Here is a 25,405-nt window from a genome sequence, read left to right as displayed (position 1 = left end):
CTATGCTTCCCCAAACAGGGATGTCTTTAGGAAGCGTTTGAAAGTTTGGAACAAAGGTAAGAGTCTGATGGCTCAAGGCAGAGAGTTCCAGAGGCAGTCAGAAGAGAAGTCTTGCAGTCAGGAATGGGACGAAGCGATGAGAGGAGAAGAAAGGCAAAGGTCAGTAGCAGAGCGTAGGTTGTGTGAAGGATTGTATTTTGAGATCAGAGCAGAAATATAGGGAGGGGCTTCAATGTTAAGGCTGATTTGATCCTAGAGGAAACTGGGAAACCAGTGAAGAGATATGCATAGGGGAGCAGCTGATATGGACTGTTGAGATAGATGAATGAGTCTAGCAGCAACATTTAGAACAGACTGGAGTTGTGAAAGGCAATGTGTTGGAAATAATAAGAGACCTGATAAGTGTTTAGTTATGTCTAAAGCTGGCCATACACGCACCGATAATATTGTACGAAACCTCGTTCGATATTCGGTGCGTGTATGGAAAGTCGGCGAGTCGATCGATATCGCAGGAGGCAGCTGATATTGGTCGACTCGCCGATTGGGCAGGTTAAAAGATTTTGATCGGGCGCCATAGAAGGCACCTGAGCAAAATCTGCCTTCAGGGCTGAATCGGCAGAAGGAGGTAGAAATCCTATTGTTTCTACCTCCTTATCTGCCGTTTTAGCCCTGAACGTTAGTGGCCGATTGAACGGTCTTTTGTGCGACTGAAAGGTGATCTTAATGACTGTGATGAAACCTGATGTAATGGTCAGTTAAGCAAGGAATCCTGAGAGACAGCTGGAGAGTATACTCTTTAGTGTAACAGGAGAGCCCCTGTCAACCCTGGTCTTCACTGACACCCTTTTGGAGCCCCGGAACCCTCTATGGCAGAGAAGACAGGGAACCTACCTGACTTACATTTTCCCCGGTGGGATGGCAATCCGGGGAGATTAGTCGCCCGTGACAAGGGAGATTTGTCGCGGGGGCGACTAATCTCCCCGTGTGCCAGAGCCCTTAAGAGAGAAGATGCCAGATACAGCTGCTGCTCTTGATTTGGGGTGAAATGCATTCAAATCTCTGTATGTGTGGTGGAGAGAGATGTTGAATGTGTTATCTGAAAGGAGAGTAAATCATGGTGAGATAGGGAGAAGGGAGAGTTAGTAGGGTTTGAAGGGTGGCAGGAGTGGCAGAATATAAGTATGATTATAAGTGAGTATGAACCTTATTGTGAGTAGGTGAGTCAGTCCACTGAGAGACACCTAATAAAATTGTTAGTGAGAGGAGTTTAGAGGTAGCAGAGCTGTCAATGGGTATGTTGGAGTCATCTATAATGAGAGCTGGTGTATCGCAGGAGAGAAAGTGTGGAAGCCAAGCAGCAAAGTGATCCAGTAAAGTAGAAGGAGGACCAGGGGGACTATACATGACTGCAACAAGTAGAGAGATTGGGGAAAATAAGCATATGCTCTGGATCAACTCTTTGATGTGATAAGTAGGCCCCATTAGGTTTATTTATGTGGAAGAAGCATTTACATTTATGTAGCTCTCTCTCCTCCATTTCTTTGTCCTACTATGTGTAACTATGCTGGACAAAATCTTGGTCAGCAGTGTTGTCTGCAATATATACAGTGTAGCTATCCCTTCACTTGCATTACCATACAAAATAGCATTATACAAATATAGAAATAATGTACATGATATATTAAAACTGGCACCTTTGTGTGAGAGGCTGCAAAAAAACATAATTGTGACCTTAATGTAACTGCAGTTTAAGGGCTGTTAGTACATCTGCTGCAACATCACTTTAGGGAAACACAAAACTTTGTAACAGATGTCATATTTCAGTTTTCGTTATAGTGCAAATCAATCAAGACTAATTATGATACAAAAAGTGCAGAAACTATTCAAGTTCCACAAAGGTTACATTCTTCTGGCGCTTTCTTGTGTCTTCTTAAGCCATAGTTACTATTGTGAAACCAGTTTTTTGGGAATCATAAATAAAGAACTCACAATCTAGTGGACTGCACTCTCTGGAAGTACAGCAGGTCGCCATGTATTTCTTAATAAGTTAATGTCTAAATTGATGTTTTTATGCTTATTACTCATTGGGCTACTGTCAAACTTGTGTTTATTATTATAACTAGTGTTAATTATTGAATATAGGCCCAACAATGTGACTCTGTGATCTTGTATCTAACAATTGCCAGTTGCATGCAAAATACAGATCTCTCCATGAGGGACTCAGTTAAACACAGAACAAACATATTCTGCAAGGTAACCAATTACTATGAGCCTGCTGGGATGTTCAAGGGGCCTTCTGTTCAAGGCCCGTTCAGTGCCCACATTCTGAAGCCAGAGTCCCAGCTCTCCAACAGGTGTCAACAAGCTAGTGTCACAGCTGAGTGACCTTATTTGCCATGTTAGTGCTGTAAACAACTCCTCCAGTCTAAAGACCTGTATATCTTATAGTTGTACAAGCTGTGGATACTGTCAAAATATGCAATTCTCATCCGTTAAATGACACCGTGCTGTGTCTCTATTTACGTTATTCAAATTCAACCAGAAGTGTGCTATGTAAATATCATGTTACATGCATCAGGTCTCCAGAACTCTCACCAAGAGAAAAAAGCACATTACGCACTGTATTTTGTTTTTAATTAATCAAACCAACCCTACTTCTGATGATGACTCTGCTTAGAAATGAAAAACACAATCTCATGTTACAACACTTATTTGCATCACCTAACAAGCATTATTAGGTGTCTGTAACATAACTTATTAATTTTCCAGCTCCCCAACTTCAGATTAACTCTAAGAACATATGTTCTAAATCAAATGGATCATTAGTGAAAGCTCATAACCTTCTTATATGCACAAATCGTTATAGCCAGGATGTGACATGCTCTGCATATTTGCTTCATTTTACATTTGCAGCTGCCTGCAAAAATGTTGTAATCTGAAGGGGTTAAGGGCTTTAACGACCCTATTCTTGTGTGTAAACTGTCCATAACTATCTTAGCAATATATACATTTATATATTCTCTAGTGAAATGCTGGCAATGAATGATGGGTGTTTGTGTGGGGTTTTTTTGCCCTTTCCTTCACTCCCCTCTTCTTATCCACCTGTTATTATGTTGGGTTGAAAAACCCAACATTCTGTTCTTTGACTTCTTCCGATTCTTTTTCTTCTTCTTCTTAGCACCCCCATTTTCTAAACACAGTTTTAGGGGTACAATGCCCAAACTCTCCACACTTCTTCGTCCTATAACGGAGCAGGTTGTTGGGCTTTTCTAAGCAATCCTGCCCCAATTTTGCCACTGACTTTGACCTGCTGCCATTCTCACCGCATTAACACCAGGGTTCCCAAACTTTGCACAGTTTGTCACTGGGTGACTACATCCCAAGTTTAGAAAAGTGGGCGGAACAAAAGCCAATCAGATTTCACCTATAGACTTTATTGGTTTAAATTTAAACTGCTGCCATTCTTTAAATATTAATACAGGTATCGGATCCCTTATCCGGAAACCCATTATCCAGAAAGCTCCGAATTACGGAAAGCCTGTCTCCCATAGACTCCATTTTAATCAAATAATTCAGAATTTTAAAACTGATTTCCTTTTTCTCTGTAGTAATAAAACAGTACCTTGTAATTGATCCCAACTAAGATATAAATAATCCTTATTGGATCCAAAACAATCCTATTGGGTTTAATTAATGTTTTATTGATTTTTTGTAGACTTAAGGTATGGAGATCCAAATTACGGAAAGACCCCTTATCCGGAATACCCTTGGTCCCGAGCATTCTGGATAACAGGTCCTATACCTGTACTAAGGTCCCCAAACTTTGCAGAGCTAGTCACCATGTAAGTGCGGTTCAAGGTTAGAAAAGAAGTGGGTGGAGCCACCATCAGCCAATCAGATTTCATCTATTAAATTTTGTTAGTTTAAATTTAAAATGCTGCCATTCTCACATTATTTATGCCAGGGTTCCCAAACTTTGCAGTCAGTCACTGGTTGACTATGTATTCAAGAATAGAAAAAGTGGGCAGAGCCACAAACAGCCAATCTAATTTCTTTAATTGATTTCAGTGGGGAAATTTTAACTGCTGCCATTCTCACACGTTTAATGCCAGTGTCCCCAAACTTTTCATAGTTTGTCACCAGGGGGGACTGCAGTTAGGAAAAGTGGGTGGAGCCACCAACAGCCAATCTGTTTCCACCCATTAAATTTAATTTTCATATTAATTCCAGGGTTAAAAAGTTAGTCACTGGATATTTATGGTTCAAAGTTAGGAAAAGTGGGCAGAGCCACCAACAGCCAATGACACCTATTGCCACCTATTTACTTTCAATGGTGAAATTTAAAATGCTGTCAGTCCCACAATTTTTACGCCTGAGTCCCCAAACTTTGTAGAGCTGGTCACTGGGGAAGTGCAGTTCAAAAATAGGGAAAGTGGGTTGGGCCACTAACAACCAATCAGATTTCATCCATTGAATTTCATTGGTTTAAATTTAAAATGCTGTCATTCTCACACTATTTATGCCATGGTGCCCACTGTTTGTCACTGGGTGACTTCAGCTCAGGGTTAGAAAAAGTGGGCACACCCACCAACCACCAATCACAATTCACCCATTGACTTTTATTGGTTTAAATTTAAACTGCTGCTGTTCTTTAACTATTAATCATAGGGTCCCTAAACTTTGCAGATGAATCACTGAGAACTGCAGTTTCAGCTTAGAAAAAGGGTGTGGAGCCACCAACTGCCAATCAGATGTCACTCGTTGACTTTCAGTGGGGAAATTTATATTGCTGCCATTCAGACACTATTAAAACCCGGGTCCCCAAACTTTGCACAGTGGTTTTTACTATATAACATGGTCCAAGGTTAGAAAAATTGGGTGGAGCCTACCACAGATCATATTTTATTCAGTGACTTCACGTTTTCAAACCAACATGAAGTTTGTTCCCTTTCTAGTTTAAGATGTAGTCTGTCTCCGTCCCTGTGTTTCCATGCTGTTGTTTTCTTTTCTTCATTCTTTATTCATCATTCTTATTTCATCATGGATATATAAGCGTTGAATGTACAGTCCAAGCAGCAGGGCTAGAACTAAGGGTGGACAGATGAGGCTTCAACTTTACTTACAACTGCAGCACACTCTAAATATGTCCCCAACATGAAAGTCACAAAGAGTCCTTAATGGTGGCCAGTGCCAGATCTATATTAAAGACAGCCCTAAACTATCCAACCACTGCATGCACAAAGCATCGTTGCATAGGTGGCAGTTGCAAGGGATAAAATACATGCCCCTCAATGGAAGAGCAAAATAGCCTCTGCTGGGCCCCATTATTTTTAATGCAGCCTACAGACCTACAGCTCTTACTGGAATAACTGCAACTGGCAGCATACCTGACAGCCATAGTTTGGAAACAACTGAATAATGTAGAATGGTTATTGTTCATCTGTACCTTTACTACCACAAAGATGTTTTGCTTTACACGCTGCTACAAAGCTGCAGCCACTCCTGTGAAAAGTAATAAATATGGAGCTTTTCCACACCAAAAATTAGCTTTCCTCTACAGCAGTGGTCTCCAATCAGTGGCTCACAAGCAACACATTGCTCACCAACCCATTTGATGTTGCTCATTCAACTGGATACTATATATATAGTTACATAGTTGGGCTGAAATAAGATGAAATAATCCATCAAGTTCAACCCTTCCAAGTGAACCCAGCACACACACAAACTTATACTGACCTATCTATACACTCACAAACATAAACTATATATACCAACATCAGTACTAACTGTAGATTTCAGTATCACAATAGCCTTGGATACTATAAATCATCCAAGCCCCTCTTAGGACATTAAAGGACATGTCAACCCCAAATATAATTATTTGCCAAATAAAAGAAAACAAACATAATTATAAGCAACTTTCCAATATGAGTTTATTAAAAATTATTAGTGCTTTAAAAGGTATTTGTAAATGTAACTGCTATAGAAAGCAGCATTTGCTGAACTCCTAGTTGTTACTTCTTAAACAATGTTGCAAGTGCCAGGCTCCTCCAGTAAGTCAGGTCTGTAAAATGTGCTGCTTGTGTTACATTGTTTAAAACGCCAGAGCCGTTGCTTAGAAATAATTTTTCTTTTATTAGAAAAAAATTATTTTTGGGGTTGACATGTCCTTTAACAGAATCTGACATCACAAGATCACTAGGAAGGGCATTCCCCAGCCTCACTGCCCTCACCGTGAAAACCACCTGCGCTGCTTCAAATGGAAGTTCCATTCCTCTAAAGGGGGGCCTCTGGTGCCCTGATCCTTTTTATGGGAAAATAGTACATCCCCTATCTGTCTATAATCCCCTCTAATGTACTTGTAAAGAGTGTGTATATGGATGCAACAACACCTGTGGCAAGGGACATAAACACTTCAGTGACACAATACTACAAATATTGGAGCAAACCACAACCACCAAAATAGTAAAAGCTAAACTAAATCATAGGCTGATTACAACTGAATAAACACAGACTCAGGGGCAGGCAAGAAATTAAAAATACACCAGGTGACCAAGTTATGCAAACTAATGACATATGTAACAATGTAATCTAATTATGTATACATTTAAAAACAAATGAGAACAATAAGAAAAATGGACACTGTAAATAACTCAAGTTAAAAAAGAACTCTAAAAATAGGCTGGCATGCTATTGGAAATGTAAACCCTTAGACTAAAGCAATAAACAATGGATTTCCTCTAGCAAAACATACCTTCAATTGTAAAAGTAAGCAACAGCAAACATCCAAAATATGTAAACAAATTCCAATTAATATTGGCCCATGTGTGGAGCCCCCTGCCAGTCATATCCAACCATTATCTGGCTGAAAATCGGGCAGATGTTGATGGGGTAGTTTAAAAATCCCCGCGGGGCAAGGAGTAGATCGGCTTATTGACACAGTCCTCACCCCAACTCTCAGCATCCCTTCTGTGTCACGTGATTGTTTGGCAGTTAGTTTTACAATTCATCCCAATGGATTTGAGGTCAGAGTTCTGTGAAGGCCAGTCTTGCACTCCTATCTCTGTTCTTCCCCTCTCTCTGTACAGACCTTATCTTGCGCATGGGACATTATTTTGCAGAACCTGGAAAAAACCTTCCCCAAACTGTTGCCACAAGCAGGAAGCACAAAGTTGTCAAGGATTTCATTTCAAAGCATTAAAGTTTTCTTTCAGTAAAGCCAGTTCCAACCATGAAAAACAGCCCAACATCATTATACATCTTCTACCAAATGTTGCCTTCACAATTATGCATTCAGACAGGTAGTATTTTTATCAGAACTAGCCTCTGCTGAATGGTTGCTATTGGCCACAGTGTTTGTGCAGTTTCAGAAACCTGTGCTAGTAAGTTAGCTCTTATCCATTCCTGGCTATTCAGCATAATAAATAATATATAATAATGATTCACTCCTTTCATTTTATACAAGCATATATCAACAGGATAAAGTAATGCACTCTATGGTTCTTGAAAAACATTTACAAGTTTATTAATAATACAATTTACAGAGCCAAAGTAAATAATCATAAAAACTCCTACTGAATTTGTCCTTTGTATAACAACTTTTTTGGTAAGGTATTGATGACTTTACTAAATCTGTATATACTGTATATCCACTTGTAATTAAATGATGGCGTTGCTTGGGGCTGTTTATCCAGGCAACTGAGCTTTTCTTGTTTGCTAGTTTTATGTTGGATGTTTGATGGATGTTTAATACAGCATTTGTGTTTCATTGCTGCTCCTTTTCATATGTTCAGTTATCATATAAATGAGTGGGATATTACAGTAAACTGACCTGCTCTTATGTTATGGGTTAATTAAATGTATCATTTATATATTATTCCAGTCTTCAAAGTCCTTCAAGTCTTGAAATATAGCCAACTGCCAAGAACAACAAATCTTCTCAGTGATAAGCAAGGCTTTTGCAAATGCAATTAGCATGAGACTGTATTTATTGTGTTTAAGTAGACAAGCCGTTCAGTAAGTAAAACACTTTTAGTATGGTATTACAGAGACCAAATTCAGTGTAGAGCTTTTTTTCTAAATTCTTTAAACATGCCACACTACTGTTTCAGCCAAATAAATCACTAATTAAAACACTGAAATTAAGCAATTTATGTTTACGCGTCGAAGTTCAAGATACAGATGGGATTTCTACATTTTTTAAATTACTAAACGTTCAAAAAGGATTTGTATGCCTAACAAAATCAAAACAGGGATTATCTTGCACTGTGTGTGGGATACAGCTATAATCTATACAGTCCATAAGAAAAGACGCTGGCACTCTTGAGAGCGCTGCACACATTTCAGTAATAACAGGGTATGAGGCATACAATTTCAGCGAACACCCACACTGAAAATTATTCTTTCCAAACAGAGAATTGTTTAGGAACACGTTAGGTTAATTGGCTCCTTGGGATTCCTCGCAAGGAAACAGAGAACATTGAAATATACACATGTGTATGTAAACCAATGAACTATTATCTCCTTTCCCAGATCCTGAAATCCAAGACAATGGGACCAGCATCAGCAGAAGGGAACATGTTTTGTTCATCTGGCAATCTTGGCTACTAGGTGAAAAGGCTTCCTTTTTCCCCCTTCCAATTTCTGGCCTCTTAACCATTCTGTGCGCCTGCTCTTGCCATAGTCATTAAGACTTCCACAAAAAAACCACTGAGAGTTGGATGTGATTGCAATATGAGCTTTTATATAGTATGAATAGAGCATTTTCTCTTTGTATTCCAGTGTCCTCCAGTGATGCTGCTGTTTATCACAGCAAAGATTCAGTATCATGAAGAGTAGGAATGTGTTCTCATAGCTATTCACATGTACTTGATAATAAGGTCCAGGATTCATAGTAACATCACTGAATTTGTGACCATACCCATATTTTCTGGAGCGCCTAAGATTAACATTAGCACTTACTTTTCAAAATAGTTCTAATCATTTATTATAGCCTGTATCATAGGTGGAGAATTATAATAAAGATTTTGAGCCTCCATATCATATATATGTATATATAGTTAAACATTTTCAGAAGAATAACTTTCTGTTTGTTGGTCTCCCCATATTAAAATGTCAGCCTTCTCCCCTGTCATGAATATAAGGAATTCAGTACAGTCTAGAAAGATAACCTGTTGCAACAATCCTGCCAAAGAAGGCTCATTCCAATAGTCTGTATATTGCTAAGGACTAGGAGTTGTAAAGTGACTGATCATCTCAGATGCACAGTTGGCTAGAATCACAACAAATTCTGCAGCTGACACACACCTTCTTCAGAAATGCATAATACAAAGAAATACATTTTGCAAGTATGTATATTCCATAAAACACAAATTTGAGTGTGGCTCATAGGTAAACAAAGATTGTGGACCCCTATACTATTCTGTGTAAAATAGAAGACAGATTGGTGGTGTAATAGCTTCAAGTTCTAGCTGCCCCCACTGCTTTGGGCAAGGAACATGAGCAGTACTCCAAGCCACAGGTCTGCGCCTGCTCATTACAGAAGACAGTAACATTGATTCCAGTGCCCTACAGAATTTTATTTTATGAAAACTGAAACATTATATTTCTACCATGGCCCTTCCCAATATTGTTCAATAAATAAAAAGATGCTTATGTTCTGTATAAGTGACACAAAATGCAGAGATTGGAAGTTCTGTCAACTTGATGTCTTTGACAAATGACACTTGCAAGATAAATGCTGCTAATCTCTGCATTATTAGGCAGTGGTAAGTAACTATTGTACTTGGGAGCTATGCGGTTTGGCAGTGGACTATATAATGGAGCATATTTATTAGTTAACCTTGCCTTCTCCTTTAATGATCATTCATTTTGGATGGGGCTCTGCAACACTCAGGGAGCAGAGCACAGTATCACAGCAAAGGTGTTAAGTACATGTCTCCTCTGCGGCCTGTGCCCATCGGCCCTTCCTATCTTGCATGTCTAAATGACATACACGTTAATGGATGGATATGGACTTCTCATGCATATAGCGCAGCTGAACACAGGTGGCACTCTTTTCACTGGATAGAGACAGGTCTTTCTGCTCCATTTTGGAGCACAAAGACCTGCAGCTATTCTTCAAAGTTTGTAAAAGACCCTTACAGTTTGTCAAGTACATAGCTACCCATTCAGCTGTTTCAAAGAACAACTACCAACCCTCTAAGCTGTAATGATGTCACATGCATATCAGAAAAAACAACAATTAGTATTTTTCAGTAATTCTCATTAACCTCCCATTTCACCATGCCATTTACTGCTAAGCTTTACTATTATTATATGGTTGTGTTTTCTGCAGCCGAAGATTGCCCACTAGGAATGACACAGCCACAGCTGTAGCCAAACCAAAAGACCTGGCAAGAGATTATAAACAAACTAGTGAAATTGCATGGATCTTTATGCTGAAGGTTGCTGACAGATTTAATACATGGCACAAAATACGTTACCAAGCGGTTATAGAGCTGCCATGACATTAAAAGTATTGCTGTCCAGTCTCTCTTCAGTTTGGAGATTAATGACTACTGGAAATATACTGAATGTTTTAAGGTTATTCGCTAAACAATAGGAACACTTTGATGCATGTAGATGGAATAGAAGTTGCAACAGTTGGCAAGACCATAAATATTAACTTGAGAACAATGTAAATATACTGCTTACCTGCCAAAAAAGGCAGCTGCTAACGGCATCCATTGGCAAGCTGCCCACTAAATTATACCAATGACCTAATATATTCCAAACTTTATTCTTGATTAGTAAATATTCCCGAAATGTCAAAATTCTGTGACTATTCTAGGAAAAGTCTGGAGAACTAACCTGCTGAGGAACATCTGTGCTCAGAAAAAAATGCTGTCTCCCATAGACTCCATTTAAATCAAATAATTTTACAGTTGATTTTCTTTTTCTCTGTTATAATAAAATAGTACCTTGCACTTAAATCAAACTAAGATATAACTTATTTTTGTTGGAGGCAATAAATGCCTATAGACTCCAATGGCTATAAAAAAAATGTTGTGGGGTAAAAAAAAAAAATGTCGCCCACGAAACGCAAAACAGGACAGATTCGCCCATCACTAGCAATGATATAACACTATCCCTTAGCACTTTTGACTTATGTATTTACCATGAATGCTAAAGAGGTCACCAGGGGTGGCTGCCCACTGGCCTTGAACTGGCCACTGGCCATTCTTTTACGCAAACCTACATTAAACAAATAACCTTACGAAACAATTAAATCAAATCAAGATAATAAATAAATATCAGCTCATCATAATACACATTATCTATCTTTGGCCTAAACTGTGTTGCCCACTTGACCATTTCTACCATGTTACTGCTGATGTATGATGTCACACAAAATAAAGGTTTACCAAAATGCATAAATGAAATATTAGAAGAAATTCCAAATATCTTACCTTGATTCCACTTTGAACCACTTTATGTACATCTAGGAAAGGTTCCTTAATCAGATCTCCTTCCGGTGTAAGAATCTTTATGTAGCCTTCCTTCTCCAGTATGAATAGTCGCTGTGACCCATCTCCACTATGCATTGCACCAACTGGTTGTCTTAAGCCTCTTACAACCTCCTGAATACAGTAGCAATTGTGCTTATGTTTCCTACGGATAGAAAACAGTTGTCAGTTTTTAATATTAAAGGAGTGGTTCACCTTTGCATTAACTTTTAGAATGATGCACTATTTTAAGACTATCTAACAAAGTCCAACAGTTTTTTTATTTTTTGTATTTATCTTTTTTTTCAGCAAGATTCCAGTTTGGAATGTAGGGACCAATCTGGTTGCTAGGGTTTACCCTACAAACCAGGAATGGTTTAAATGACAGACTGAAATATGAATAGGAGAAGGCTATCTTATCCCAATGTTGGCTCTGGTTTCAGACTCAAATCAGAACACAGAGACTCTAATCTGGGTTTGTATCAATTTGTTGAAATACCGCCCACTCCTTGCTGTATTTCTTGAGCAGAAAGCTCTAACTAGATTTCTTTCTCCTTCTTATAAAACTCTTACTTATAAATAAATGTAAACAATTTATGTATTTATGTCTGTATATAAGGATAGATGATAGAAAATGTGATCATATAAAACAAACTGTATGTTTTCAATTGCAGATTAATAATCTGAACATATAAGCAACTCAGCAAGGGTCCTCGCTGGATGAAGGAACAGTAATAATAAATATAAAAATAAAGTAGTACACAATAGTATTACTTCATAGAAATACAACTGTTTTAGTTCCAGAGGAAAACCTAGAAATGAAAACCCTGGGTGCACACCATGAGCCAGAAGCACATTCTAACAACCAACAAAGCATGACTAGCATTCAGAATATTAAAAGGACATTTGTTCCCAAGAAATCACATAAACAGCAGATGAGCAAAACATCTGGAGGGCACATCTGCTGAACATAAGGGCAGTCTAAGTTGATTCCCTGTCAAAACCACAAAAGTATGTCAGTTTTTTTTTTCTTTTAGATTAAAGAGCATTTATCTTTATGAACCTGCTGATCTCTTCCACTTTGTCATAATCTTCCATCTGATCCAAGTAGTTTGACGCTGGCCCACGCATCTGCTTCCTTGGAAAGTCTGGGAAGCACAGTCCACTGTCTTTCATGCCGTGGTAAAAGCAAAATTCATCTGCTGAAGTTTGAAGTAAGCCTGCAAGAAAGGCAAGGGGGTGGACAAGTTTAGTTTGGCATTCCAGGAATTCATAATTCACATTGGCAGAACAAGATGCAGTGTTGAATTAGAAACTTTATGCTGCACAGGGATATCGCAATTCAATTTGCTAGAAGCAATCAATATACACACAGTTGTTTATTATAAATTAATACAATTTTGAAAAATGTGATTTGTTAAATTGCCATGATCCCTATTTTATGCTAACATGAAATTAGCAGGTGATTTCCTACCTGTTAATTTTTGCCAAAGCAAAAATTATGGTCAAAAAACTAAATTTAAGATCAGGTTTTGCCTTTAATTATTCATATTCTATCCTTTACTATTCATATTCACATTTATATCTTCCATATACTAGTGACTAGTGAGATTAACTCTTTATTAGCCTTTCCTTCTCCTTTAATGAATATACGCTTTGTTAAAAATCAAATGTGTGCCAGGTAGTAGAACATAAAATACCTACAACACAGACCAACTGCAAAATCACTCAAATTGCTATTGCAATATTTGAATGAGATTCATTGGCCACAGTTTCAGGGCCCTTCAGGACTATAACTCCTAATATTGCAGATGCTGTTTATAGTGAATATAAATACACCACATATGCAAGCCCATATAAATCATTATCCACTTCCATAATATATATATATATTTTTTTTTTTTTCAATTCTTTATTTTTCAGTTTGCATATATGGGGAAGGGGTACAGAAAGGAAGAGGGAAGGGTAACATAATAAAATTTTAAGTAACAACATTCAATAAGTCATGTCTAAATATTCACTAGTAAGATAGGTTCCATAATATATCTTTAAAATAATTGTCAGACACTAAAGGATGTAGACTATATAAAGAATAAAAAAAGCCCCAGGTCAGCACACACATAGGAACCCTGGGGGCTTTGCTATTAGAAAAGAGGCATCTTTAGGAGTTTTAAGGGTATACTAAGCGGTATAATTTTTCCTTGTATGCTTTAAACCTAAAAAATCATGCCTGCTTGCCCTTTAGCTACTGTGAATTCTGGCTCTCAATTTTACAGTGCATAAAGCAGTATTTCAGTAACAAATGGAGGGCCACAGACAGTCCTATAGGCAGTCCTATTGTATGGTAAATGGGGGATAAAAGATCTTTTCTTTTAGCCATTAGGAATAAACCAAATCTCTGGGGTCATCTCAAGGATTATCCACTTTTTAAAATAAATCTTTAAAATAATTATCAGGAACTTAGCAATGCAGACAATGAAAATTGGCCCCTGGCTTGGCGGCTGCTGATGGTTCTCCTACTGCCAAGCAGCGCGTCTCTATCCAGTGCTAGTTATGCTTTCATCTGGTTATCTTTCAAAGCAGCTTGGGTGGCCACAAAAAGCACTTGACATCTTGATGCACTTCAGAGTTTTACATATACACATCCTTTGTAGAAAAATAAATTTGTCATTCGTCACCACATATGTTGATCTGGGGAATGAGGTTCCAGCAGCTCTGGCTCCTGTGTTCCTCCATGCTTTTTACTCACTTCTTTCCCCTTAACTCTTCCTTTTCTGGGAAAAGGATTAGAAGTATTTTTTTTTATTTTTGACTGAGGTTGGGTTTGTAAGATTTACATCTTTAATAGAAAATAAACTATTAGCTAGATCTTGTGTTAAATATACTTCTCAGGCATCCTAAAACCTACTTTTAAAAGTAATACATTCTGTTTATAACTTGGGGCTAGTTTCTATAATTTGCTTTCACAGATAGTTAAATAAGTTGTATGAGGACATGGTTTACGTGCACTACAACTCATCATGCATGTAGTATTGCTCAATTGCAGCAGCACCTCAATAACTGAAAGTTATGTTGCAGTGCTTGTCTTTAGAACATGTCTTTGTTCAAGTAAATAACATGGCAGACCCTCACATTAGTAGTTTGAAAACAGTGGGGCTGCCCCAAGGGGGCCCAATGCCACGACTAGGGGACATAGACTAATAGACTAAGGACCACTTTGCCATCTTGGAGTCAGGAAGGAATTTTTCCCCTCTGCGGCAAATTAGAGAGGCTTCAGATAGGGTTTTTTGCCTTCCTCTGGATCAACTAGAAGTTAGCCAGGTTACAGTGGCTTGCAAAAGTATTCGGCCCCCTTGAACTTTTCCACATTTTGTCAAATTACAGCCACAAACATGAATCAATTTTATTGGAATTCCACGTGAAAGACCAGTACAAAGTGGTGTACATGTGAGAAGTGGAAAGAAAATCATACATGATTCCAAACATTTTTTACAAATGAATAACTGCAAAGTGGGGTGTGCGTAATTATTCAGCCCCCTGAGTCAATACTTTGTAGAACCCCCTTTTGCTGCAATTACAGCTGCCAGTCTTTTAGGGTATGTCTCTACCAGCTTTGCACATCTAGAGACTGAAATCCTTGCCCATTCTTCTTTGCAAAACAGCGCCAGCTCAGTCAGATTAGATGGACAGCGTTTGTGAACAGCAGTTTTCAGATCTTGCCACAGATTCTCGATTGGATTTAGATCTGGACTTTGACTGGGCCATTCTAACACATGGATATGTTTTGTTTTAAACCATTCCATTGTTGCCCTGGCTTTATGTTTAGGGTCGTTGTCCTGCTGGAAGGGGAACCTCCGCCCCAGTCTCAAGTCTTTTGCAGACTCCAAGAGGTTTTCTTCCAAGATTGCCCTGTATTTGGCTCCATCCATCTTCCCATCAACTCTGACCAGCTTCCCTGCTGAAGAGAAGCACCCCCAGAGCATGATGCTGCCACCACCATATTTGACAGTGGGGATGGTGTGTTCAGAGTGATGTGCAGTGTTAGTTTTCCGCCACACATAGCGTTTTGCATTTTGGCCAAAAAGTTCCATTTTGGTCTCATCTGACCAGAGCACCTTCTTCCACATGTTTGCTGTGTCCCCCACATGGCTTGTGGCAAAGTGCAAACAGGACTTCTTATGGTTTTCTGTTAACAATGGCTTTCTTCTTGCCACTCTTCCATGAAGGCCAACTTTGTGCAGTGCACGACTAATAGTTGTCCTATGGACAGATTCCCCCACCTGAGCTGTAGATCTCTGCAGCTGGTCCAGAGTCACCATGGGCCTCTTGGCTGCATTTCTGATCAGCGCTCTCCTTGTTCGGCCTGTGAGTTTAGGTGGACGGCCTTTTCTTGGTAGGTTTACAGTTGTGCCATACTCCTTCCATTTCTGAATGATCGCTTGAACAGTGCTCCGTGGGATGTTCAAGGCTTTGGAAATCTTTTTGTAGCCTAAGCCTGCTTTAAATTTCTCAATAACTTTATCCCTGACCTGTCTGGTGTGTTTTTTGGACTTCATGGTGTTCTTGCTCCCAATATTCTCTTAGACAACCTCTGAGGCCATCACAGAACAGCTGTATTTGTACTGACATTAGATTACACACAGGTGCACTCTATTTAGTCATTAGCACTCATCAGGCAATGTCTATGGGCAACTGACTGCTTTCAGACCAAAGGGGGCTGAATAATTACGCACACCCCACTTTGCAGTTATTTATTTGTAAAAAATGTTTGGAATCATGTATGATTTTCGTTGCACTTCTCACGTGTACACCACTTTGTATTGGTCTTTCACGTGGAATGCCAATAAAATTGATTCATGTTTGGAAAAGTTCAAGGGGGCCGAATACTTTTGCAAGCCACTGTATATATAGGCATTATGGTTGAACGTGATGGACGTATGTCTTTTTTCAACCCAACTTACTATGTTACAATGTAGTGTAATGTTTAGGAGAAATTTGATTTGTGATGAATACTCATTTTACTGATACAAATTAATTTTTATTATGAGCTAAGAGCAGGCAAAATGTTAAGCAGGGCCTAAACTATTAAATTCTGCAAATCTTTGCCTTATACATATACATAAATGCAAAGAATAAACATTCTCGCCTTGCAATTATGCCTTCACTGCCTGCTTAGGGTACATTAAATGAGTACTAGTTATGAAATCTTGTAAAACCTCATTGAAAAATTGGTCTGAGATGACCATTTGTACTCAATAAAAGCTGACACAATGCCATTGAGAGCAGTAGTTGGATGCTTATTCAGGGAAACTGTGTGGATTTCCCTATTTATTAGACTCAGTCCATATAGTTTAACTCTTTTTTAAAGGTTATAAGCATGTGTTTACGGAACAAGTTAATTTGAAGGGCAAAATTCCTACAAACATTCTAAGCTAACTGGCTTCAGATGAAATGGACCTTTTAATGGTATCTGTTTGGCAGCCTGTGGTAGAGAAATTAGACAAAGAATGCTTACGCTTTTGGGTAAACTCTGCAAAATGTGTAATTCTTAAGGGCACCTTCATTTCTCTGTATGCCATGCTTTGGTGCCCACACCAGGGCACCTTCATTTCTCTGTATATGCCATGATTTGGTGACCACACCAGGGTACCTACATTTCTCTGTATATGCCATGCTTTGGTGACCACACCGGGGCACCTTCATTTCTCTGTATATGCCATGCTTTGGTGACCACACCAGGGTACCTTCATTTCTCTGTATATGCCATGATTTGGTGACCACACCAGGGCACCTTCATTTCTCTGTATATGCCATGCTTTGGTGACCACACCAGGGTACCTTCATTTTTCTGTATATCCCATGCTTTGGTGACCACACCAGGGCACCTTCATTTCTCTGTATACTCCATGCTTTGGTGACCACACCAGGGCAAGGGCACCTTCATTTCTCTGTATATCCCATGCTTTGGTGACCACACCAGGGCACCTTCATTTCTCTGTATATCCCATGCTTTGGTGACCACACTGGGGCATCTTCATTTTCTCTGTATATCCCATGCTTTGGTGACCACACCAGGGCACCTTCATTTCTCTGTATATGCCATGCTTTGGTGACCACACCAGGGTACCTTCATTTCTTTGTATATGCCATGCTTTGGTGACCACACCAGGGTACCTTAATTTCTCTGTATATGCCATGCTTTGGTGACCACACCAGGGTACCTTCATTTCTTTGTATATGCCATGCTTTGGTGACCACACCAGGGTACCTTAATTTCTCTGTATATGCCATGCTTTGGTGACCACACCAGGGCACCTTCATTTCTCTGTATATGCCATGCTTTGGTGACCACACCAGGGTACCTTCATTTCTCTGTATATCCCATGCTTTGGTGACCACACCAGGGTACCTTCATTTCTCTGTATATCCCATGCTTTGGTGACCACACCAGGGCACCTTCATTTCTCTGTATATCCCATGCTTTGGTGACCACACCAGGGCACCTTCATTTCTCTGTATATCCCATGCTTTGGTGACCACACCAGGGTACCTTCATTTCTCTGTATATGCCATGCTTTGGTGACCACACCAGGGCAAGGGCACCTTCATTTCTCTGTATATCCCATGCTTTGGTGACCACACCAGGGCACCTTCATTTCTCTGTATATCCCATGCTTTGGTGACCACACCAGGGCACCTTCATTTCTCTGTATATCCCATGCTTTGGTGACCACACCAGGGCACCTTCATTTCTCTGTATATCCCATGCTTTGGTGACCACACCAGGGTACCTTCATTTCTCTGTATATGCCATGCTTTGGTGACCACACCAGGGCAAGGGCACCTTCATTTCTCTGTATATCCCATGCTTTGGTGACCACACCAGGGCACCTTCATTTCTCTGTATATCCCATGCTTTGGTGACCACACTGGGGCATCTTCATTTTCTCTGTATATGCCATGCTTTGGTGACCACACCAGGGTACCTTCATTTCTTTGTATATGCCATGCTTTGGTGACCACACCAGGGTACCTTAATTTCTCTGTATATGCAATGCTTTGGTGACCACACCAGGGCACCTTCATTTCTCTGTATATGCCATGCTTTGGTGACCACACCAGGGTACCTTCATTTCTCTGTATATCCCATGCTTTGGTGACCACACCAGGGTACCTTCATTTCTCTGTATATCCCATGCTTTGGTGACCACACCAGGGTACCTTCATTTCTCTGTATATGCCATGCTTTGGTGACCACACCAGGGTACCTTCATTTCTCTGTATATGCCATGCTTTGGTGACCACACCAGGGTACCTTCATTTCTCTGTATATGCCATGCTTTGGTGACCACACCAGGGTACCTTCATTTCTCTCTATATGCCATGCTTTGGTGACCACACCAGGGTACCTTCATTTCTCTGTATATGCCATGCTTTGGTGACCACACCAGGGTACCTTCATTTCTCTGTATATGCCATGCTTTGGTGACCACACCAGGGCACCTTCATTTCTCTGTATATGCCATGCTTGGATGACCACACCAGGGTACCTTCATTTCTCTGTATATGCCATGCTTTGGTGACCACACCAGGGTACCTTTATTTCTCTGTATTTCCCATGCTTTGGTGACCACATCAGGGCACCTTCATTTCTCTGTATATCCCATGCTTTGGTGACCACACCAGGGTACCTTCATTTCTCTGTATATCCCATGCTTTGGTGACCACACCAAGGCACCTTCATTTCTCTGTATATGCCATGCTTTGGTGACCACACCAGGGCACCTTCATTTCTCTGTATATCCCATGCTTTGGTGACCACACCAGGGCACCTTCATTTCTCTGTATATAATGTAGTAGGAGAGCTGATGTGCATGTGGTTGGCAGGTTGTATACAAGCAGCATTGGTCAATAAGTCTGTAGTTTGCAGTACAGGGGTTTGCAAGCTAGTACTCTAGGTGGAGGACAGGTGTTTTAATTTCAGCTTATGCTTTTCATAAGTACCTCATGTCCAAACCTATCTTACCAGCTCTGGTTAAAGCGTTTCAATATAAGAAGCCAAACGACCAGTCCTTGTTAGTTAAGATATAAAATTCTCCCCTCGGGAATCAGATTGCTGGAGCATCAATTTCCTATGTAAGTCAGATGATGCATCTTTACCTATACACTGCCCTAAGTCTAAATGAGGCCTTTAGTGCTTTTTGTCATAGAAATATGGAAAGCATAGAGGGCAAAGAAGTGGATAGAGAGACAGGCTCAGTGGTTAAAGATTGTTATTGAGACAATGCAGGTGGAAACTTGGCATCTGAAAAAGTTACCACCATTAAATTTAGCAAATTATTATCTATTTACTATTATATTTACTATTAAATCAATTTCCAAGGAAAATGGATACCAGCAATTCATTTTTGGTGAATTGAGTTTGGGGGAAATATGCTTTCATGTAAACAGCTAAAGGAAATTAATAGTAATTAATCCAGGAAATGCTTTCCATCTGATACCCTTAGGTCATTTATAAAAAGGTGCACTTGATTCTGAAAAACTTTTACATTTTGGGTACTTTCTATATATATATATTTGAACTGACTTTTAGGTATGTAAACAACCCTTGTAAAGAGCTGTATTACAAAAAAATTACAAACTCTTAATTAAACCTCTTGTTTCTAAAGAAAATAAAACTATATACAAATATGTAAACATGCAAACATATCAACAACAAACAGATACATAGTACTGTACATATGGGAACTGAAAGTGCATTCACATGTACACACACACAAAATGCCACCACCTAACAATGTATTAAAGGGGACCTGTCACCCACACATAAAAAGCTGTAATATTAAAGTCCTTTACAAATTAAACATGAAACCCAGATTTTTTTTTTAATTAAAACATCCATACTTGTTATAAATGTATTTAAAAATCTGAGCTGTCAATCATATATTGCCTGCCCCGCATCTTTGAATGTGGCATAAAGGCTGTATATGATTGACAGGTCTGATTTTTAATTACAGTTGCTTTAACTTTCCATTCAGCACTTCGTAGATATCACCTAGATGGCAAATGCATGCAATTTGGTTGTGATACAAAGCTTTCCTTAATAACCGTGTATACAAAATGGCGCCGACCTGCTGGCTGTAATTGTAAGTTCCAAGACTGAAGGGGGAAAAAAATAATTAATTTATATAGTGTAATTAAAGTTTCTTTAGCTCAACTAACATGATAGATAAGGATTTGGAATTATTTCTTAGAGTGATGGGTCCCCTTTAATTAAAATGCCTAATGAGAAAGGCCAACCTTTGCCCTCAGAGTAGCTTCAGGCCTCTTGTAATGCTGTCTTTCAGGTCCTCAGATGTCTGTAGTAGGCATGCACTGAATCCTGAATTTGGTTTGGGATTTAGCTGAATCCCAGTCTTTTTTGGCAGGTTTCGGCAAGTGCCTAGCCAAACCAAATCTGAACCCTTATAATCATGACTTTAAAACATGCGATTACAACATTTTTTTCTCCGCTGCATCATACTGATTTGCATATGCTAATTAGTATTTGGATTAGGGTATTCAACCAAATCCTTTGTGGAATATTCAGGATTTCATCAAATCCCCAAAAAATATGGATTTGATGCATTCCACTCTCTAGTGTTTTTCCAGACCAAAAAATTTGCTTTAGTTTAAAGAAGGAGAAATTGTATTTTGCATTTTGTTGATTGACTTCCACCTGGCATTTGTGAAGCACTTGTGAATGTATACTGGAGTATATGGCCCATCATAAAGGATAATGTTAACATTCGGGGGTACACTAGGCTCAACTGGTCTAATTTTACTTGAATGTTATGCAGAATACAGGTATGGAATCCGTTATCCGGAAGCCCATTATCCAGAAAGTTTTAAATTATGGGAAGGCCATCTCCCATAGACTGCATTATAAGCAAATAATTTTAATTTTTAAAAATTATTTCCTTTTTTTCTGTAATAATAAAACAGATGGTTGTATTTGATACCAACTAAGATATAATGAATCCTTATTGGAAGCAAAACAATTCTATTGGGTTTATTTAATATTTAAATAATCTTTTAGTAGACTTAAGGTATAGAGATCCAAATTATGGAAAGATCCCTTATCTGGAAAACCCCAGGTCCCGAGCATTCTGGATAATGGGTCCCATACCTGTACAATCAAGCAATTAGTGGACCTTACACACCTAAGCATTATAAAAATAATGCAAGATGATTCTGCAGAACATATTTCTTTGTTCCCATTGCTCAGAGGTTAAGTTTGTGTGCTCCTTACACAAGTTTATGTCCCTTAGTGTATTGACTTTATTAACAGCACCCTGCCTTAATCCAGTTTTGTAAAGCCCCCAACAAACAGTTTTTGTAGAGACTTGGCCATAAAGCTACTCATTCATGTCACTGGCAACTTCTGACTCCATAGTTTTCCTACATTTAGCAACTTTCTTGCTAAGTGTCTGTCTGTCCCTGTCAGTGGACTACAACATGCAGCCACTGTTACATCCCCTGCAGTGTGTGCTTGCCACATGTTTTCCTTTCCTGTTCAATGGCACCTGCAATTCAGGCATGGCTATTGGAACTCTATGAAACTCTGTTAGTTGCCTCATGTTGCTTTGAAAATTCACAATCTAAAGTGCTGAGTGTCAACCCTCTTTAATTGCACACACATAGTGCAAAATGGCAACCTAATACTGTATATCTCACCAGTGTAGCTGCCTTTGGCATTGATTTAATCAGTTCAAACTTAATGTCCTTGATCATGTGGCATTTCCGTTAATTGTACTTATGTGGGGGTGTGTATATATTTATATATATATCTATACACAGGATATATGTATATACTGTTGAGTAGCAAGGGAACTGCAGATCTACACATTTCATGGCAAGCTGCCCAATGTAAACTGGTTTACTTTGATCTGTAAGAAAATAAAGCTTATTGCTGCTTTTCATGCAATTCCAGATCTTTCATTTAAGAATATCCTGCAAGAAGGAATGTCCCTCCCACCAGCTGTTAGAGAACTTTAACTCCCATCAACAAAACGTGGAAGTCTATATTGCTTACCGACAATCACCTGACAATCATTTGCCATAGCAGTCAGTAGGGGGTAATATCAGGCAATTTGGCACTAGTAGACACCAAAGTGCTTAAATTTACCACTTTGCACTAGTGCTCTTGATGTTGGTTGGCCCAATACATCAGTAGATAACCTGCCAGTAGGCAGTGAAGGAGACAAATCAGCAGCTTAAATCTGACAACGTATGGCCACCTTTAGGTTTTACCTAGGTATGCAACCATCTATATGACATTGCATCTGCTGGACAATGTGGTCTGTTTCTAATGAGATGTTATTATTTTAATTTTGAATCACCCTGTGAATTATTTGCTACTGCTTTCATGTTAATTGGCCTTAATTCTTTAGTTCTGTAAAACAGCATTTTGTCAGTTACCTGGTATCTGGCCTCGGCATGTGTAGTAGAACTCTTTGCAATAGTCCTTGCAAAGGGCAGGAAGGAACAGTTGCTTCTCAGATGTTTCGGATCTTTCACTTGCGTGGAAGAGATTCTGAGCATGCGGTGAACACTGGGCACACCGGATTTCTTCCACAAGCTTTGCACATTCTGTGTTGTTGGTGACAGATATAATCTAAAAGCCATAAAACAGAGATGTATAAAGATATGACCAGTGAAGGAATGAATCAAACTGTATCAACAGATGAAGTTACTAGGTTTTATTTATCTAATGTTCTTAAAGAAAAGAGTTTCAAAGAATGTTTTAAGGTTTGCACATCTAAGGGTGAAGACACACAGAGCTACTTAGTAGAAGCCACTGCATCGGCTGGCCCTGGAGTCAAACAATCGAATTAGAGCGCCGGAATAGGCGCAGTCAGTTCGGGGACCGCATCAATGAGCTGATGCAGTCCCTGATCCAACTAAATTAGCCTAATTCGGACCGAATTAGCCTACATTCCCCCGATATCGCCCACCCGTAGGTGGGGATATCGGGAGAAGATCTGCTCACTTTCTTCACATGTATGGCCACCTTTAGACTTGTGATAAATACAGGTCTTACTTTGCCTCTATCAATTAGCATTAGCTGAACAGCAAGCTAATGCAACTGTGCTGGTATTCTGGTATTTGTGGGTAGAAACATGAACTGCATCTAGTAAATGAGCCTTTTTTTACATAATGATGTTGGTCTAATAAAATGTATTATGATTTTCTACCAGGAAAGGTCATAAAAAATTGATACCTAAGAAAAACTGATACTTAACATTTGTTTTACATTTTGCGAGGTTATCCATGCAAATTATATATTTAAAAGGTCAAATGTGAAAAACTATGCAGGTGGGTGAAATAGCTTTACATGATATTGTTTTGATCCTACCCCTAAAATTCCTCCAGTGGAATTCTCTCAATGTCTCAATGGGGGCTCATTCAGTGCTCAGTGTTCATGCAGCTACTGAATTCCACTCTGAGAAACTTAACCCTTTTATATGTCCATGAGCTGAGCCCTACAGTCTCATTAAGAAAGTGAATTGTACATGCATGATCCACAGTTAAACTGATTAGTTAAACTCATTAACTCAAACAATGAAAACAACTAAAAACAAGGGCTGGTATTTGTCATACAAGAGAATCCTTGAACATAAAATATAAATGTAATTTATATTTAAGCATCTCCTCTCAATAGTTAGGGGTTGTTCACCTTCAATTTCCAAACCTTATTAAATGCTCTCAGTGTTTTAAAAAAATTTTCCATAAAAAAATTAAAAAGGTCACTGTAAAAGTTACTTTTTATACCTGTTAAATCAGGCCTACTTCTGCCTCTCTGATCAGTTTTCTGAAGGGATGGGAGTGGCCTATTTTGAACCTGATACACTGAGAACTTTTGATATGCTTACATGATAACATCCAGGCTTTGTTATTCCTTTTGGACCATTTCATCAGTTGCTTGTGCACTCTAGCCAGTTGCAGAAATTGAAAGATCATTAGTTAATTTCTTCCTTGCAATGACATAGGCAAACAGACTCAGCATATCACAGATCTCAAATACTGCTATGTTAGATTTACAGGAAGCACACAGGAAGCAGTGTCAGACTGACAGAAGACACAGCCAATAGGAGTTAAAACTGCTGCCAGTACTATGCATGACATGTATGTATGTATGTATGTATGTATAACTTTATTTATAAAGTGCCACAAGGATAAGCAGCGCTGTACAATCTTACAAAATACAAAATTAAACACAGGGAGGACAAGTGTTATAATAAAAACAATAAATAAGTATAAATACACAGGGAGTAAGTGCCATGTGGTATGAGACACAGTAGGAAGAAGGTCCCTGCCCCGTAGAGCTTACAATCTAAGGAAGTAAAAAAAAAGTAACTGTAGTGTTTATAGGGGTCACTGACCCCCATCCCCCAGCACAGGGTCTGTGAATAAGTGAAGGATCAACAGAGGGATGATTCTGAGGGGAATATTTCTTCAGCTGCACATTTTTTGTTAACTATGTATATGGCAAAGATTGTTCTATTAATGTGAACTGTTAGATTTGTGAATGTTGCACAAAGGTGAACAACCCCTTTAAACTGGGCAAGGTTGATTGCTTCTTGGTCCATGGCCCAGAAGGGCAGCTACAGTATATATAAAATAAAGTTGAGGCAGGAATTTCATGAAAGGAGGACATGTTGCACATTACTTTATACATCCTCCCTCTTTTCGCCCTGGAAATAATTTAATTGATTTTTATTGATGGCACTGTTTAGTTATTTACTAAAATCCACTCCATGTTTTGGGTTTTTTCTTTATATGTCAAAGGAGCCATTAGGGTGGCAGTGGAGATAAAGGTACCCATTCCTTTTAGAGAAGGGTCTTTTTAAAGGGGACCTGTCACCCTAAGAAATAAT

The 25,405-nt window shown here is 39.0% G+C and overlaps 1 protein-coding gene across 1 annotated transcript in view; it reads right to left on the bottom strand.

Moving 5' to 3' along the window:
• hhip (hedgehog interacting protein) overlaps positions 1-25,405 on the bottom strand; it is a gene marked incomplete in the record, with an annotated part of 84,190 nt that overhangs the window by 46,303 nt on the left and 12,482 nt on the right. The window contains 4 exon segments of the mRNA NM_001007190.1: positions 11,451-11,652; positions 12,550-12,707; positions 17,390-17,398; positions 22,947-23,142. Coding sequence (NP_001007191.1) covers positions 11,451-11,652; positions 12,550-12,707; positions 17,390-17,398; positions 22,947-23,069 — 492 coding nt within the window.

Source organism: Xenopus tropicalis, chromosome 1, assembly GCF_000004195.4.
Source record: "Xenopus tropicalis strain Nigerian chromosome 1, UCB_Xtro_10.0, whole genome shotgun sequence".
Taxonomy (NCBI): domain Eukaryota; kingdom Metazoa; phylum Chordata; class Amphibia; order Anura; family Pipidae; genus Xenopus; species Xenopus tropicalis.
The sequence above is the reverse complement of the archived record's forward strand: the minus strand, read 5'-3'. Positions and strand labels throughout refer to the sequence as shown.